This window comes from Monodon monoceros, unplaced genomic scaffold (assembly GCF_005190385.1).
Source record: "Monodon monoceros isolate NGI ecotype Baffin Bay Population unplaced genomic scaffold, NGI_Narwhal_1 Super_Scaffold_21, whole genome shotgun sequence".
NCBI lineage: Eukaryota > Metazoa > Chordata > Mammalia > Artiodactyla > Monodontidae > Monodon > Monodon monoceros.
In genome coordinates, this window is record NW_021703778.1 from 100,479,657 (window position 1) to 100,498,587 (window position 18,931).

Genomic DNA, 18,931 nt, shown 5'->3' on the forward strand with positions numbered 1-18,931 from the left:
TTTTGTTTACTGTTGTGTGGAATATCTTTTTCCATCCTTTTACTTTAAACCTATATGTGTCTTTGAATTTACAGTGAGTCTTTCATAGACGATGTATAGTTGGATCTTTTTTCACCATTTGGCCAGTTTCTGCCTTTTAATTGGAGAGTTTAATACATTTACATTTAATGTAATTATTAATAAGGAAAGACTGCTTCTGCCATTTTGCTATTTGTTTTCTATGTGTCTTTTTTTTTTTTTTTTTCCACACCACACAGCATGTGGGATTTTAGTTCCCCGACCAGGGATTGAACCTGTGCCCCCTACAGTGGAAGCGTGGATTCTTAACCACTGGACCACCAGGGAAGTCCCTGTTTTCTATTTGTCTTATGTATGTTTTGTTCCTCACTTCCTCCATTTTTGCTGTCTTTTGTGTTAAACAGCTATTTTCTAGTGTACCATTTTACTTTCTTTCTTGTTTCTTTCACTATATTTTTTGTTATTTTCTTAGGGATTAACATCATAATTAACATCATAATTTATAACAATTTAGTTCAGATTATACCAAACTTAATTTCAACAGTGTACAAAAGCTTTTCTCCTATATAGTTCCATTCCCCTCTCCATTCCATTGTGCTGTTATTATATAGATTATATCTTTAAAAATTGTGTTCTCATCAACATAAATTTATAATTATGTTTTATGCAGTTGTCTTTTAAATCAGATAGGAGGAAGTTACAAAAATACACTTATACTTTTATGTTTATCAATGTAGTTATCTTTACCAGTGACCTTTATTATTTCTTCATGTAGATTTGAGTTACTGTCTCGTGTCCTATCACTTAAGCTTGAAGGACTCTCTTTAGTATTTCTTGTAAAGCAGGTTTGGTAGTGATGAATTCTCTTAATTTTGACACTCATCTGGGAGTGTCTTAATTTCTCCTTCATTTTTGAAGGATAGTTTTGCTGGATTTAAAATTTTTGATTGACAGTCTTTCAGCATTTTGAATACGTTATCCTTCTATATTCTGAGGTTTCTGAGGAGAAATCAGTGCCAATTTTATTGAGAATCCCTTTCATGTGATGAATGGCTTCTCTCTTGCTGCTTTCAAGTTTCTTTTTTTGCCTTTAGCTTTCAACAGTTTATGATGAGTCTAGGTGCGGATCTCTTTGATTTATCCTCTTTGGGATTTGTTGAGCTTCTTGGATGTATAGATTAATGTTTTCATCTAATTTGGGAAGTTGTCAGCCATTATTTCTTCAGATAATTCTTTCTGCCCTTGGTCCTCTCTGTTCTCCTTCTGGAACTCCCATTTTGCACATGCTGGTGTGCTTGATGGTATTCCACCAAGGTCTTTGAGGCTTTGTTCATTTTTCTTCATTCCTTTTTCTTTCTCTTCTTCATACTGGATAATCTCAATTGATTTATCTTCAAATTTGCTGATTCTTTTTTCTGACTGCTCATATCTCTAGTGAAGTTTACATTTTAGTTATTGTACTTTTCAATTCCAGAACTTATATTTGCTTCTTTTTAATATAATATTTCTTTATTAGTGTTCTCTATTTGATGAGACCATTCTCATACTGTTGTTTAGTGCTTTAGACATGGTTTCCTTTAGCTAACTGAACATGTTTAAAATAGCTGATTTAGGGACTTCCTTGGCAGTCCAGTGGTTAAGACTGTGCTTCCACTGCAGGGGATATGGGTTCGATCCCTGTTCGGGGAACTAGGATCCCGCATGTCTGTCAACGTGGCCAAAAAAAAAAAAAAAGAACCGCTGGTTTAAAGTCTTTGTCTTTAAAATCCAATGTATCTGAGCTTCCTCAAGGACAGTTTCTATTGCTTGTGCTTTTTTCCTTTACATAGATCATACTTTCTTGTTTCTTTCATGCTTCATAATTTTTTGTTGAAAACCGGACAGCTAAATAATATAGCATGGCAACTCTAAGAATCAGATACTTCCTCCCTTCCCAAGGTTTGTTGTTGTTGCTGTTTGTCATTGTTTGTTTAGTGACTTTCTAAAACTGATTCTGTAAAATCTGTATTCTTTCTCGTGTGGCCACCGAAGTCTCTATTTGGTTAGCTTAGTGTTCAGCTAATGATTGGACAGAGCTTTCCTTAAACACCTAGTACCAATAAATCCCTCAGTGTTTGCTGAGGGACTGTGCGTTGGGGTGCACCTTCAACATGCAGCTGACGACTGTGCCTCAGCCTTCACTTTCTGCTTGTATGACCTCAAGGTAGTCCCAAGGTGAGAGCTTAGAGCCTTTTCAATCTTTACTGAGCATGCACACAGCCCTGTGCATGCACATGGCCTAGATTCCCAAGAACTTGTTGTTCCTTTTCAAAATCCCGGTGGACAGGTCATTCCGCAGCTTTTCCTTTTATGCTTTTTGGTTAGCCTATTGTTTGCCCCAACTGATATTCACCTCCTCAGGCAGGCTAAACAAGTGCCTCTAATTATTTGCAACAAACACTCCTGGGGAAAAAGCTTTTCACACTTGGTGAACTCTTAAGCTCCAAGTCCTGGTAAGTTTGGCTCCAAGTCAGGTCAAATAAAGGCAGCCTTGCAAGTGAAGTCTTCCAGTGAACAACTAGGCAGGTCAAGTATGACAATTCTCTGGGAATGAGGTTTTGAAAGAGCTCCAGCCCCATTCCATCCCCTATGATGACTGCCAAACTGTTGATTTTCAAGGCTACCACGGAGCTGGAGAGGGAGAAATGGGAATAGGGCAAGTTAAAATGTCACAAAGCTCACTGTTCTTACTCACATTCAGCTATTTTTCTGGAATAAACATTCCCCAGATTGCTAAGAGCCCTTTGTTAATTTCCAGAATTCTGAAGAAGTTGATTCTGACAATTTTTGCCAGTTTTCTCATTCCTTTTATGGAGAGAATCTGTGGAGGTCCTTACTCTACATTTTTACTGCTGTCACTCCCAGCCAATTTAATGACCCTTTGTCTTTAGCCATCCTTTCTGATAATCTTCACCTTAGAGGGGAAACCAAGGCACAGATACATTAGAACGCATCAAGGCAGTGATGGATCCTTGCCCATAAACTCATGAAAGGACGAGGAAAGCACCTTTATGATCCACTGCTAGGTGACTTGTGGGCTTTTTCACTTGCCATTAGCCCCCAAGTCTAACATATATAACAAAATCTTTGATCCCCTGTTCCTTTGCCCTGGCCCCCAGAATACCTGGATCTCTTCTTGGTTCATGAATTATCTCATAGGCTCATTTTTATGCTTTTCAGAAACCCCTTCACCAGCTTCCACTCACAGCCTATCTTATAGGTAAGTAATACTGCTTCCTTTCACTTGAGATCTGTTCCCACTGACAGTCTGCCAGCAGCCCTGTGGTTACTTCTCCACTGGCCTATACCACTGAAGTTTATAATCTACCTTGTAAAGAAAAGAGAAGGTTGAACAGTACTGTGTCTAATATACATCTGAATTACTTAATTGTATTCTGAGTTGCAAGCAGGGGATTCATTTCCTCTCTGGTTTAACTGTATAGGCTCTTCCTTTACACATGGTTTTTACTTCAACCTTTCCTTTTCTCTGCTGATGCTTTTATTTCCCTTCCTTAGACCTTCACCTGCCTCCTCCGGACAGGGGATTTTTTCTTTCAGACCATCCCTAAGTGGTGGGGATTCAGGTCAAATAGGAGTCCTCACCCCCAATAATTCAGGTAAGTTAAATAACATTCCCAAAGGGGTGGAGCTTCAACCATTGACATATACACTAAAATGAAGATTTTCAAGGTGCAAAGAAGTTGGGATTTTTACACCCCAGCCCCTGAAAAAAGCACTGTCTCAAGTTTGACTCCTTAATATTCTTTAAGAGTTAACCCCATTTCCTTCACAGTTAAGGCAGGCTTTGGCTTGCGCCTAAATATCACTCATCCTGTCACCTGGAGTAGAGTTCTGCTCTTTAGCCAGAAGGTTGGCCTGTAGAATTAAACTGGCTTTTTGTTTGTTTCTTTTGAGATCCCTATGTTGCAGCATTGCTGGGAGCTTAGTGCTGAATGAGAATGATAAAACCAGCATCCTTTTTTCTCCTCATGTTTTCCCAAAAGGTACCTCTGCTACCAGTCCTTGTGATAAGGGGCTGTCATCTTTCATAGCTCACCAAAATCTTTGTATTGTCTCTACATCTTTCTACTCATAGTTAAACTCAAATCTCAGACCTCTGTGCCACCACCCCATCCTCACAGTAAAAGAATGGACTTTATATTATAACCCACCTCTTGAATTGCTGAGCTAACAGTCTTTTCCCTTCTGAGTAGTGTACTGCAGATTAAGAACCACTTATTTATCCTGATGCATAAATAACAATACTGAGAAACTGCCCCAGGTAGTTATCTTTCACTATTTAATTCCATCCTCCAGGTCAGAGGGAGAGCAGAACCACACTAGAGGGTCTTCCTGGTTTCCAGCCACCAGCCCTACAGGTGAGCCCTGGCCAGTCTAACTGGTCTGCTCATGAAAACCTCACACAGTTAGGCCTGCACACTTAATGCCTCATTCTGGTCTCTTGTTAAGGTGATAGAATGTAACCAGTGGAGAATGACGTGGTTTCAAGTGTGGTAACCACAGGTACACAGTTTTCCAGAGTGGTGTCACTCTGATAATATGACTGTTAGATTACCTTCCTGGTTTGGGGTTTAAAAATTAGGTCACAGGGCTTCCCTGGTGGCGCAGTGGTTGAGAGTCCGCCTGCCGATGCAGGGGACATGGGTTCGTGCCCCGGTCCGGGAGGATCCCACATGCCACGGAGCGGCTGTGCCCGTGAGTCATGGCCGCTGAGCCTGCGTGTCTGGAGCCTGTACTCCACAGCGGGAGAGGCCACAACGGTGAGAGGCCCGCGTACAGCAAAAAAAAAAAAAAAAAAAAAAAATTAGGTCACATAGTAATGAAAGGTTTTAAACTGAGAGGTCTTGGCCAGGGTGAACTAAGGATGTGGACACAAATGACATTCCCAAGAGTTTCACAGGAAGGGGTTTTCAATGGAATATATATTTTGGATAGAGGTACTGCTTGAACTAGGAAAAACCATTTTCATTTCTCCAAAGAGCAACAGCAGAATAATGTTTTGTAAATTTATGAGACTATTATTCTGATCCAGAAAACAAGAGGAAAAGGGCATGGGAACGAGAAGAGAGGTTTGTAAGGAGCTCTATTAAATGAAAAGTCCAGTCTTGCCTTTTAAGTTCACATTTACACCTTGGGTTTTGAGGATATTTAGGCCAAGCTCCTGGTGACCTACTAAGGTAGGTAAATATTTTGCTCTCATGTTCCAAAATTCCCTTTATTTTCATCAGCAAGGAATTAGGGTCTAAGCCTTAACAGACAACGCTGGGGAAATAACATCCCTCTAAGACCCTCGTAAATCGAGGGATTAATCTACAGGTGAAAAAAAGACTTAAGACACATATAAACCATCTGCAAATAAATGGCCTCCAGTTGGATCTTGATTGGAACAAACTGTAAAAACCATTTATGAGACAGTTGAGGAAAATTGAATACTTAGTGGACATTTTATATTAAGGAATTGTTAATAGTGTTTTTTTTGTAGGCATGATGCTATTGTGGTTATGTTTTTAAAAATAGTCTTTATCTTTTAGAGATGCATACTAAAATACTTATGGATAGAAAATTAAATGATTGTCTGAATTTTGCTTTAGCTTAATCTAGTGGAAAGGGGCAGTGTGAGAAAGTAGAAATGAAAGAAAATTGGCCATGAGTTAATTGTTGAAGTTGGGTGATGAGTACATGTGAGTGCATTATACTACTGTTTTTGTATTTTTTGAAAATTTCCATAATAAAGTTAGAAAAAGAGTTATTGAAGAAAGTACCACTTCCCCAGAGGCCTAAGAACTCTGCCTCCCTGGTAATCATCTCTGGGTATGGTAGTCATGTTCCAGGCTTCCCAAAACTGTTTGATTTTCAAATATTCGGCTTTATCACCATAAACCACGGAAATGCTCCAGTTTCAAGTAGCAACAAAGCCTTTGTCACATTAGATGTATCAAATCTTAGTTTGGAAAAGTTAGTTTTCATGAAATGGAGAAAACTATGGGGAAGCAACAGCAGTGGTTTACTGTCACAATAAACTTCATATAATGACTTGAGAGGGCCTTACTCGCCCTTTTTGTTACAAACAAACACCCTTAACTGCCTTCCTGTCCTGTGCTGCAGAATCTCTACCAACAGAGGCAGATGGGATTAGCCAGGGGGAGAGAAGCATGGAACACTCCCAGATAGACCATTTTCAAGATCTGATCTATACATACTGCTGAAGGACGGACGGTAGCATCTCATACTCATTTAGGTGTGATGGCCTTGGAAAATGTACCCCTACCTTGTTTCCTGGTTTCACTCTGTACCTTCTCTCTCTCAATCTTAACCCTATACACCCTGTATTACTTCCTATGAAAATGGTCAGGTCAGAGCTTCAGGAAGATGTTTATATCTCTCCCACAAGATACAGATAGCTCCCTTATTTCCTGCAACTTGAAACAAGGTTATAAAAACAATTCTTGGCATCATTGGGGGTGGGGGGTGGGGTGATATACTTATTAACCATGTTTTATTTCTGGATTTCACTTTTTAGCTTTGGATATATTCTCCCACTGCCGATGTTAACAAGCCACAACACTGTTCCTTGCCCTAATTTATTATACTTTTTCTATTTGCCTATTGTTTCCTCTGTGCCTAGTTACTATTAAATATGTTGATTTTCCTTTCTGTTTGGTAACAGTTGGAGACACAGGCTTACTAAAGTACACAGATAATGAAATAAAGAGGATGTCCTTTTATTGCTACTGCAACTCTATTGGTGTTACAAGCTCTCAAATGGTGGAATGGGCAAAGAACACTACCACTGAGATCAAACATTTATTCTTCTTTGGGTACTAAGGGGTAGAAATGAGGGATTAAATGGGTAGGCCACTGGCAGGCATACCTTAAGCAAAAATATTGGAAAAATGTAAAGATAGCATCTGCCAGAAATAAATTTGGTCTTGGGAATGACCTTGTAGCTGAATAGGATCCCACTACCCTTTCTGAAACTGAATTTATTTTAAAGGCATTTCTAAACTCCCTCTCTTCTGAGCAAGAGCCTGTGCTGTAGCAGGTGCAGAAAAAAGTCTGCCTAGTGATAGATACTGATCTACTAACTTTTCAAGTTTTTGTTCTTTTACTTTACCTCAGTATATCCTGCCGCTTCAAAAATAAATGAAAAGTATACTAAATCAGAAAGTTAATGGATTTGGCTCCATTAATCTCTAAACCATAGAAGTGGCAAAGTGGAGGTGAGAGAAACAATTTTATTTTTGGCCTTTTTATTATTATTCTAGCAATTTGGGGCTTTCCACTTTTTTATTTCTAGATGGTTAACCCACTGATACCTTTATATCTGACCCCAACTGATGAAAACCATTCTAAAACATCAATTAATTCAGTTAAGGACCATGGTCCCTCTGTCTCCAAGACAGATCGTATAAAGTGAGGGAAAAGTCTCTTTTCTGGACACATTAAACCAACACCAAAAAGATAAAAAAATCAGTCTCTGAAAAAAAAAAATCAGTCTCTGTCAAGCTAGGCAGGAGGGACTGTCAGGTTTGTAAAACCAAACCTGGAACCTACCTGCACTGTCCTTCCGAACAGTAGAAACCATTCCCTCTCCTCTCTACCCCTCTATAATTCTAATTCTACTTTTTTTTTTAAAGGACATCTCCCCTAATCCCCACCTCCAATAAATATCCAGTCTAAATTATTCTCCACCCAATTACTAAACTTTTTCACAAGCTCCGGGGGGAAGATTTACCCTGAGACAAATAGTGAACAGAATGGGGGTTTGGGAAAGATAAAAAGGTACAAGGCATAGTGGTCCAGTATTAGAAACGAAAACATTCTGCTCCCTGTGTGACTCAATAAAGCAGCAGGAAAACATATAAAGTCAAGCTGGTATAAGGAAGAGGAAATATTTGTGATTGACTGGGACATACTGAGATTCTTGGCTGCATTGTGTGTGGACTTGTGCTCAGAGAGAAAAGAAGGGGTGCAAGGCAGCCTTATATTCCAAGGAAAATGGTGGGGTGGGACTGGGGGATGTACTGGAATCTTTACACCTCCTTTCTAGTCCTCCATAGATGTAGGCCGTAGTACACTAAGGGGAAAGAACAGGCGATACGAGGAGAGCAAGAGCCTTTTCCCGGCCCCATAGTTTGGACCAGACCCATAGCACTCTTCTCATTGAGGCTGGAGGCCTGGATTTCTGTCCATCCAATCCCCACCTTGCTTTGTCCTCCATGATCATCCTCCCTAGTCCACCCTTACTACATCCCGCTGTCCCCCACCCTCAAAAACACAAAGCTTTTCAGTTCTTTGCCACAAGGTAAGTAAAAAAATGTGGTTTCTTTGTTTAAACAGTTACTAAGTTGGTTCGTCTTTTAGTAACAGACCTCCCCTCCCCCAGTGCCCCCTCAGTCCTGGATGATCACATCATCATCGTCGTCGTCGTCTTCTTCCTCCTCCTCCTCTTCATCCTCATCATCTTCTGGCAGTTCTTCCTCCTCCTCTTCCTGCTCTTCATCTAGACAAACCACCACTTCAGCTGGCTCAGGTAATCGAGAGTCAAACCAATCCAGTACCTGCTGGGTGCTAAGCCTTGATGCCTGACTCAGTTGAGGGATATCACTTTCCCGTAGCTGTTGGTGGGTTGCCCAGTACCTTTCCAAGGGTCGTATATCTGGTGGGGGTGGGGGGATCGGCAGAGGTGGTGTCTCAGCCCATTCATTCAAGGAGCGGGTTGAAGGTGGTGGTGTGGGAATTGCTGGATCCTGGAAACTAGGGGCACCAGGTACTGCGTTGTCCCGAAACCATTTTAGTTGCCCATGCTTCAAGGCATAGCGTGTGTCACCAAACCACTGAATAATCTCAGGCCGAGGTAAGCCAGTGATCTGCTCTAATTTATGGTAATCCTCACGCCGTGCCCACTGGCACTGTAAAAAAAACGATTTGAGGATAGCCAGCTGCTCTTTGGTTTTGCGCTTGGTCTTTCGCTGGCGTTGCATATCTGGGGAAAGGTACTCTGCAGGGCCAACCCTACCAGGTGCTGAGTTATGCCTTAGCCCCTGGGGCCAGGCTGGCTCCAACTGTGGGCGTAGTGCCTGTTCATTGGGTGACAGTGGCTGTGGGATACAGCCCAGTGGCTGGAGGGGTTTAGAGGTGGCAGTAGCTCCATTAGCCAGTATCTGGAAAGAGGAAGAAGAGGTAGAGGAAGGAGGAGTCACATTAGATGCTGACTCCTTCTTACAACTACTGGCAAGTAATGAGACAGGTGGGGGCTTATCCCGAGCACGGGGCTGGTGGACAGCTGTGGAGTGGTTCCAGGAAGCAGTACCTAGGCCGTGTGACTGGTCGGGACCCTTGCCTGCCTGCTCCTTAGAGAAGCCACTGCTTTGAAGATCCTGCCAAAATTGTGATTGGTGGGGGAATGCCCCACTGCCAGGTGCCATCAGGGGCTCCTTTGCTTTCTGGTGACTGAGTGGCTCTGAGGGTTCTGAGGGCTCTACCTTCAATCCTTTCATCTGGGTGGGCTCGCTAAGAGTCAGGGGAACTATTCCAAGACCAACTTGTTCTGGAGGTGGCACTGGAGAAGGAGGCACCTCCTCTGGGGGCCGCCCTGCATGATGAGTAAAAGAGAGAAGGGATTTGAAATGGAGTTGGTCCCGATGGTAGACTACTCGGGCTCGAGTCTCTTCAATTTCTTCGGATGACCAGCTAATGCCACAGCGGAGGCGCTGGGCCATGAACCAAGTCTTGACTTTCTCCATCTGCAGCCCATAGCGTAGGCAGAGAAGGGCAATGTCTGCTAAACTGGGATATGGAAAGTAGCTGAAGGTTTGTAGCAAGTGTTCATTGCCATCCAGCTCACTAGTCTGGGCTGCTTGGGTCCACACAAGTTGTAGCTCCTCAGAGATTGGAGGGAGACAGATGAGCCCCGCAGGGGAGCTATTAAGACCGCTGGCCTCTTTATTAGGAGGCATGGTGCTTTCTGATTTGTGCCCTTCAGAGATAGCTGTAATAAGAAGAGAAACAGCTCGATCACTGGGGCTCCTCTTTCAACCCATTGTTCAATTTCTACCAAACAAAACGTTGGACTCCAAAACAATCAACTTCTACGTGTACTGTGCTGGATTGCTTTTAAAGTGCATAACAATTTCTCATTTAATTTTCATAACCTTGTGAATCATCAGAGCCTGCTATAATTCCCTTGTAAGTATGAAAAAGCCAAAGTCCATAGAGGTTAAATTATCCCAAGTCACAAGACTAGTGAGTGTTGTCACCAAAAAACGAAATCTGACTTCCGAGGTTAAAAGGGAAAACATCCTTATAGCCTTTATCTTTCCCATTCAAATTCACTTCACCCTCTAAGTTAATGGAACAAGAATGACAAAACTAAGACTCACCAAGAAAACAAGAAGAGGTGTAATCCCAGAAAACTTTAGCTCCTAACAGATTATCTCTAGAGTTATCTCTAGATTATCTCTAGAATATGGAAAGGTTAAGAATACAACGTGTGAAAATCTAGAAGGTAGAATAGCACAGTCCCTCTGCCCAGCCCCCTTTTCTTTCCCTTCTTGGTGGGCGAGTGTTAGGGGGAGGGGATTGATGGGTTTTTTTTCTAATAGGTCAGCTATCTGGGATAAATGGGGCTCGCTCCCCCTCGGTTTTGGTCTGGTTAGGGTAGAGGGAGGGGAACGTTTCCTACCCCTGTCATCCTCAGAACAAAGGTTATTCCCCTCCCCCCAGCCTTTGTCTCTTCCAACTGCTGAGTCTCTCTCCAGGGAGCCTAGAGAGCTCCCTCAGACCTTAGCAGCCCCTCCACACAAGACGGGAGGCCCTCAGCTCTTATCTTTTCAGTCCAGCTTTCTTCTCAGAACCAGGTGGGCTCGCTCATTATAAACTGTAACTGGGTCCTGCAAGCTACCCAGCAGCACCAGGGCTCCCAGGGTCATCGTGGCTGTGGGGACGGCAGGGAAATCCTCTGACTACGCTTCATTCTTGGAAACCTGCTCAAGCTATTTCCCAGAATAATTCTGTTGACCAATCTTTTTTTTTTTTTTTTTGGCCATGCCTGGGGCTTTTGGGATCTTAGTTCCCCAACCAGGGAGGCACGTGGAAGCACAGAGTCCTAACCACTGGACCGCCAGGGAGTTCCCCGTTGACCAAATTTTAACTCGGCTCCCTGTGTGGGCATTAGAGACTTTAAAACATCTGTCATCCTTTACTCTTAGAGGAATCTCATCTGAGTTTATAAATATTACTTCTGATATGTTATGGATAGGACAGGATTCTGATATAAATGCTACATGATGAATTGAGAAAAATCTCAAGTCCAGAAAGTTACACATAGTGCAGTGTAATATCGGGGATTTTATATGATGAGCAGAAAACTTCGGAAGCATTCTAATGGGTGTCACCGTTCCCTTTTAACAAGCAAATCTTGACAAACTGAAGGCCATGCAGACCCTAGAGGCAGTACAACTTGAAGAGAACCTTAAGAGGGTAAATGAAGGCAGCATGGCATAGTGGGTTAAAATATGATTAAGGCCAGCCTGCAGTTTGAATCCCAATTCTGCCACCAGCCATGTGATCTTGGGCAAAAGCTACTGAACTTATAGGAGCCTCAGTTTCCTCATGTGTAGAAAATGGAGACAATGTTGAATGTATGTAAAGTTACATATATTTTTACAGAGCACCTACTGTGTGCTAGATGTCATGTGTAGGCGGGGCCTAGAGCTGTTAGAGGTGGAGGTCTGGGGTGAGGCAGATTTGAGGTGAATCGCAGCTTCTCCACTCCCTAGAGTGCTCGCTAAGCTTTATTTTCCCATCAGGATAAAAGGAGGTCATAACAGCGTCTACCTTGCAAGTTTATGACTAAATCAAAAAATGCAACTGATGGGCTTCCCTGGTGGCGCAGTGGTTGAGAGTCCGCCTGCCGATGCAGGGGACGCGGGTTTGTGCCCCGGTCCGGGAGGATCCCACGTGCCGCGGAGCGGCTGGGCCCGTGAGACCTGGCCGCTGGGCCTGCGCGTCCAGAGCCTGTGCTCCGCAACGGGAGAGGCCACAACAGTGAGAGGCCCGCGTACCGCAAAAAAAAAAAAAAAATGCAACTGACGTCATGCCTAGACCAAAGTAAAGGCTCAATAAATTAGAGCTTTTATCATTGCTTCAGCCTCACGGGCTGATTCTGATATAAGGTAATGCTCCTCTTAGACAACAGGGGAAGTGAGGCAAAGACTGAATCCTTTAAAATGACTGTTTCAGTCTGTTATTGCAGTCTTAATCCTAATGAGCAGTGGAGGAAACCAGGGTGTCTTGATTTTGTACTTTTTATATTTGGGGAGTTGGATATAATTCCAGAAAGGATTTTGCAACTTTTAAAAAGTAGCAAAATCACTGCTTTAGAATTGAATCCATAATTTGGATATAAGTTCTTTTTGATTACTAGGTGAATTGCCAGTGTGGTAGCTCTACCTTTACCCTCCAGGTCCATCCCAGACACAGCTGAGGGGCTGTGAGGAAGTGCTTGCACAGCCAGGCACTAAACTACCATTTGGAAATTGTGGCCCACCAGGAATACCACCAAATCTAAGCTGGAGAATACTTGATGTTCCAGCACTTGACATCCACTTAACCTTATCTGTGTCCTGTTTTTTAAGGACACAGTAACAGTTCAGATACGAGGAAAAGGTAGCGTAAGGAATAAAGCAGTCCAGTGTGAGGATGAAGACTGCCAGACAGGAAATAAGGCAGGCACAGCTATAAGCCCACCAGGAAGCATTTTACTTTCATTCATGTGGTTTGCTATCGTCAGATTCCCATATCAGCTTGATATTTCAGTATAACATACAGTAATGGAAAGGTCATATCTGGTGTACTGTATGTATCTACAGTTTCCCAGTGACACAAAACACAAGTTGTGGAAGACTTCCTGATACAGAATGGTGGCTTAGATCAGGGCACAGATGTAGAGCTGATACCTCCCTGGAAGAATATGGCTTTGATATAGGAGAAAACTATCCAGGGAGTGGCTCATGAGAACTATAACAAAGAGGGTAGACCCTACAGTAATAAAAACCACAGAGAAGACACTATAGTGTCTTACGTCCTTGTACCTCATTTGGAGATGGGAGAAAAAGGGAAGGAAAGCTGGAGAAATAAGGACTCCTCTGGGCAGAGGTGGTGGTAGTGGTATTATCAATTCTGAATTATTACTAAACTTGTATCCATGTCAGATATGCCCCACTGCTACTTAAAATCACTAATAAAAAATACAGTCAGGGTAACACCCTTATTTCCCTTTGGGCTTTCCATACCCCTGGACAAAAGGCAGAAAAGAATGGGCTGCCTTAAACTTCCAGTGTAGGTGTTCACACAATCCTAGGAAAAAGAGGTCTTCAGAACTTGAACCTAGGCTGGGAATTCCCTGGTGATCCAGTGGTTAGGATTCCGCACTTCCACTGCAGGACTGCAAGGGACACGGGTTTGATCCCTGGTGGGGGAACTAATCCCGCATGCTGCACGGTGCCAAAAAACCCTCGAGCCTAGGCTTATGGTTAAAAGCAGGAAACAGTTCAAGTGCGAGACCAGATATGAGCCTGCTAAATTCCCTAAATCTTTATTCAGAGAACTGAGGTATGTTTCTGAATGAAATGTGTTTTGGTGATAGTTTTCAAGGGCCTTAAAGGACTTTTAGTGATATTCAATTCATGTGCTTCTCAACTTTTTGGATCATGAACCTCTTTGAAAATCAGAAGTTATAAACTCTCAGAAAGTTATGACTTACTGCCCCCCCCATAAACATTCACACTTACACATTACATAAAGTATAATCTCCGGAGGTTTGCTGATTGCCCAGAAGTCCTGGTTAATAAACTCTGCCTTATCCTCCCAACTTAATAAAAGCAATGGTGGTAATGCTTAAAGAGAAACAGTTTATGAATGAATGGAAAGAATGGTTGGAAGACTCAAGAGAATCTGAATTAGTCTAGAAGCGACTAGGCATTGGTGATATTAGTTGAAGAGAGTGGAAGTGAGGGGTGTTCAACTGGGCCAAAAGCCTGGCTTAACTGACCCCTACTGGATTACATTATCAATACCCATAGTGCACTGGAAACTAGAGACTGGTAGGCTACTCTAGTATGGCAAAGTCAGCTGCTTCCTTCAGCTGCCCTATGTGCTTAGGCCAGTTGTGTGTAATTCCAAACCTGCTTAGGCTCATTGTTTTTCTGTATATAATAATTAAACATCACATAAATCTATGGGAAATGAGTGCATTAAGAATTGTTTCTGGGAATTCCCTGACAGTCCAGTAGTTAGGACTCCGTGCTTTCACTGCTGAGGGCCCGGGTTCAATCCCTGGTTGGGGAAGTAAGATCTCACAAGCAGCACAGAGCGGCCAAAATAAAAAACTGTTTCTATGAAAGCAAAGTCAAATGCTTTGGAAAGACATAATACAAAGGAGTGTATATTAAAAGTTTTTTTTGAGTTGGGAGTAGGCAAGAAAACTGTAAAAGACTGGAGGGGCTGGGGATTTAAAAAACTCAGAAGTATTCTGCACTCAGATTGCTTCAAAAGTGTTTAAATGCTCACTCCACTTTAAAGAAACCAAACGTGGAAATCACAGATGATGAGAGGCAGTGGCTCCAGGCTCAGGCTGCACATTAGAACTACCTGGGAAACTTAAACCAGGGCATCAACCTCCTCATTCTGACTTAATTAGCCTGGACTGGGGCTCAGGCATAAGTAGTTTTTAAAAAGTTCTCAGGGTGCAGCCAGATTTGAGATTCACTTATGTAGTTTATCCTAGAAAGACAATTGGGACTGCCAATCAGCATACTTACATAAAGAAAACGCCTGGACACTAACCGAAGAGATTGGTGAAATGAACGTACTTTTAATGACAGTTCTTAAGATATGTATGCATCATTTAAAAAATTCCCAACTTTAACTGGCTTTTTTGTTTTTGTTTTTTTCTTTTTTTTTTCAATCACTGCCACCTACTTATCCTAATCATAAAAAGCGCTTCAAATGTATGGTGAGAAGGGGGTTCATATGATAAAATATCACATCTGGGCCCTCATTACCAAATAGGTCTCAGCTTGAGTCTTCTTTCAGTTTAGAAGTCTCAGATTAGGACGCAACACCAGGAACCTCTGAGGACTCAGGTTCTCACTTTCCTAGTTGGTTTTCTGAGTATGTCTGGGTAGGGGTCAGAGGGGGCAATTTCTCTTAAACCTTTCATTCCCAAAGGCAACTGCTCCCCAGGAATAAGGCCAGGTTTCTGTACATGTGTTGAGGTCGCTAGGAGGTAGTCATGGAGGGGAGGAGAGGAGGCCTGGGAAGGAAACGTTTCTCCTATCCTCCATTTCACAGGCAGTCTAGAAGGCTCCAAACTGGGTCAGAGAACAAAAAGTTCCTGCACTTGGGGCGATGAGCCCCAGGAAGCAGGAGAATCTCAAACCCTCCCCTCGCCAAGGGCGTCCCTACCCAGCCTTCCCCTCCTCCCTACACACCCACTCACCCTCCCCCAGTTACAACAGGGAACCGAAAAGTCCAGAGGAGAAAGGAGAGAGAACCAGGCGACTTCGAACCTAGAATTCTCCTCCCCCCAGCGCGGGGATGGGGCTCCGGGGGTCGGAGATCGTACAGGGGCTGGGAGGGGAAGTCGAAGGGGCTGGGGATCACTCACCGCAGTCCGGCCCGGGCGGCGGCTCCCAGCCTCGCACCATGGGCCGGGGGGAAAGGGGGAGAAAGGGCAGGGGGCCTCCGGGGTGAGAGTGGGGTTGCTGCCCGGTGCGGCCTGCTCCGAGCCCACCCGCGCGGAGGGCTGGGACCGGGACTGCCCCCCCCCCCCCCCCCCCCCCCCAACCCGCGCCCGCCCCCCCCCCCCCCCCCCCCGGGGGGGGGGGGGGCCGGGGCCGCCCCCCCCCCCCCCGCCCCCGAAAGCGCGCCCGTCTAGCCCAGCCCTGCTTCAGCGAGTTGGAGGCGGGGCGGATGGGTGGGGCGGGCTCCAGGGGCGGTGCCAAGGTGGTCCGAGTCCTGATTGGTGAACGCAGGTGGGCGGGCCCCGGCGGAACAGACTGGGCCGGCCATTGGCTGCGTGGGCCTCGGTTGAAGTCGGCTATTGGCTCCGTGGGCCTCAGCCGGGGTGGCTATTGGCTGCATGGGGCAGAGAAGATGTCCCCCCGGGCTAGGATGCAGTGAATGGTACCCCCTCCCAACCCTCGCCTTGTGGGCGCCGGATCTTCGGGGTCCACTGGGCAGTGTTCCTCCTGGAATTCCCCAAGAAATTCACAGCAGTTTGCTGAACTGTCCAGACCGCCTACAACTACTCCCCATTTGTTTCCTTCGGAAGGAAGACTTTTTCAGTACCCCTTTGCCAGTCTCACACAGGAGACGCGCGTTCCCAGACGAGGGCCCAGCCGCTGTCAGCAGCGTCACTGTAAACGAAGCGCCTAGAGCAACCGGGAACTTGTTCTCGAGATGGATCAAATGTCTTGGACACCCTTAAAGACGAGGATCCTAGCAGCCCGGCACCTTCGGCCACTTCCCGGGTCCAGCTGTCACCAGACAGGTGTTCTCAAAGACGAAGTGCTAGAGGAGGTCACCTCGTTCGGACTTACCCACCCCCTCCGCCCTAGTAAAGAGGACCTGGAAATGTGCCTCATATTTGGGGACCTTGGTTTTTGTTGTAAAGAAAGGGAGTGCGATAAAATGGTCTTTCCACCGAAACAGTATTCCACACCGAAATTCTGGGCCAAAGGTTTGTATAGTTAGGATTCTCAGTCTTCTGACTAAAACTTGGGAACGATACTTTCTGAAGTGAGTCTTCTGTTCTCATGCTAGTCTCCTCTTGTATTATTTAGGTCACAATAGCTTATATACCGACAATAACTTATAAAACAATTTCAGACTTTGCCCTGTATTCCACAGATCTCGCCACTCCCCCTGTACCCCCTAAAAGTCAACCACCATAATCGCTACTTCTGATTCTTCATTGCTCCAGTCTAAGGTCAAGAGCTCTTTCAAGGTTGCCAAGCATGAGAAATATATCTCTAATTCAGCTTGAAGCCCCATTTTCTGTTGCTGGCCCTGCATTTGCCCCTTCCTCCCCTCTCTCCCTCAATACATTTAGTAACAATCTCAACTCCTAAGAGCCATGCCCTTCAAACTAGTATCCTGCAAAAACATGATAGGAGTAAGCAACAGAAAGAATATTCTCAGCTTTAGAATTAGAAACTTTTGATCCCTGAGGGTTTAAGCCAGGGCTGGTGGTACATACAGAAGTTCTCCTAAATCATGACTTATTACAATACGCCAATGGTTTGTATGTAACGAAGGAAGGGAAAAGTGAAACACTGTAGGCAGCAGGCAGCCCTCAGTTGTCGATGGAGAGCTTATTGTTTTATAATCCAAACAATGAAACTGGATTGACCCGGAAGAACTCACGCTTATTTGGCTGGAAAGCCAGGCAGGAACTGTGAAAATTTAGTGGCTGCCCCTGGAGGGTTCAGTCAGTCACTCTGGGCATCACAGATCATGGGCTGGGAATTATGAAAGGTAGACAACTCAGTCACATTTCTTGTCTCAGAAGGATACTCACTCCCAATTCAGGTGTAGGGAGAAATAATCAAAGACAAATTTAAGGGAGGAAGAATCCAAGGAAAGAAAAAACTCCTCTGCCCCAGTTCTGGATAACAGGCTGAAGCCTCCCTCCTTTATGTGGGTTTCACCCTAACACTTTATTTTTTGTGTTTTATTAATTTTTATTGGAGTATAGTTGCTTTACAATGTTGTGTTAGTTTCTGCTGTACAGCAAAATGAATCAGCTATCACCCTAACAATTTAGAAGATAGAGTGGACTGGGGTGGGGGAGTGGAAGAGAGGAAGAGGTCCAGACTTGACATTATCAGAGAAGGGAGGGTCCCACCTTCAGCAAGACAGTAATCATCCCAGCTCTTCCAGGGACTAGTGCTGAAGAATGTGGATTTACCACATCATCCTTAATCTTTGGTGAAAACTCCCTCTCCCTTTGCATGGCTCAGAAATACAGCAGGACTGACCAGACACACAATGACCTAATAGCTAAGGAAGTTGGAGGAAGGGCCCTCTCTTGCACAGAACTCTTCCAAAGCATGGGAGGAGTCCCAGCAATGTGTTAATATGATCATAGGTTTTTGTAGAATTTGAGAAAAAAAATTTAAACTGCAGTTGGTCAAGACTGATGTTTCTTTCCTTTCTGACTCCTCCTCCATCACACTTCTCCTTTTGTCCAGTGGCAATGAAGAGGCCACGGGCATTTGGGGATTGACTAACGAAGTTGAGCTGGGAATACATTTAGTTTGGGTGTAGGAGTTACACATCTGTGATTTGCAGTTACTTCTGTGAATAAATAGTAATTACAGTGTTATGGGCTGAACTGTGTCCTGCTAAACTTCATATGTTAAAGTCCTAACTCCCAGTACCTCAGAATGTAACCATATTTAGAGATAAGGTCTATGCAGAGGTAATTAAATTATAATGAGGTCTTTAGGGTGAGTCCTAATTCAGTATAACTGCTGTCCTTACAATAAGAGGAAATTTGGAGGCAGACATGCAGGTAGGACCATGTGAAGATATAGGGAGAAGATGGCTATCCACAAGCCAAGAGAGAGGAACGTCAGAGTGAAATCAACCCTGCCAACACCTGGATCTCAGGTTTCTAGCCTCAAAACCGTGAGAGAATTTCCACTGTTTAAGCCACCCGGTCTAAGTATTTTGTTATGGCAGCTCTAACAAACTTAATACATACAGCTTCCAGGAATACTCCCAATGTCAAAAATTCAGAGTTTATGTTATTCATTATTGCAAATTTGAAAATGCTCCAAAATCT

At 43.9% G+C, this 18,931-nt stretch overlaps 2 protein-coding genes across 2 annotated transcripts in view; one reads left to right on the top strand and one right to left on the bottom strand.

Moving 5' to 3' along the window:
- The window catches only part of RNF212B (ring finger protein 212B), a 21,631-nt gene extending 13,791 nt beyond the window's left edge, over positions 1 to 7,840 (top strand). Inside the window, exons 11-14 of the mRNA XM_029238189.1 lie at positions 3,238 to 3,277; positions 3,574 to 3,674; positions 4,375 to 4,436; positions 6,184 to 7,840. Coding sequence (XP_029094022.1) covers positions 3,238 to 3,277; positions 3,574 to 3,674; positions 4,375 to 4,436; positions 6,184 to 6,249 — 269 coding nt within the window. The 3' untranslated portion in view covers positions 6,250 to 7,840. The remainder of the gene's footprint in view (positions 1 to 3,237; positions 3,278 to 3,573; positions 3,675 to 4,374; positions 4,437 to 6,183) is intronic.
- On the bottom strand, positions 6,779 to 15,894 carry HOMEZ (homeobox and leucine zipper encoding). Its single transcript, XM_029238188.1, has 2 exons — positions 15,749 to 15,894; positions 6,779 to 10,069 (listed from the first exon to the last, which is right to left on the bottom strand). Exons 1-2 carry the CDS (start codon positions 15,786 to 15,788, stop codon positions 8,472 to 8,474), a joined length of 1,638 nt encoding a protein of 545 aa, XP_029094021.1. The 5' UTR covers positions 15,789 to 15,894; the 3' UTR covers positions 6,779 to 8,471.
- Positions 15,895 to 18,931: the final 3,037 nt, after the last annotated feature.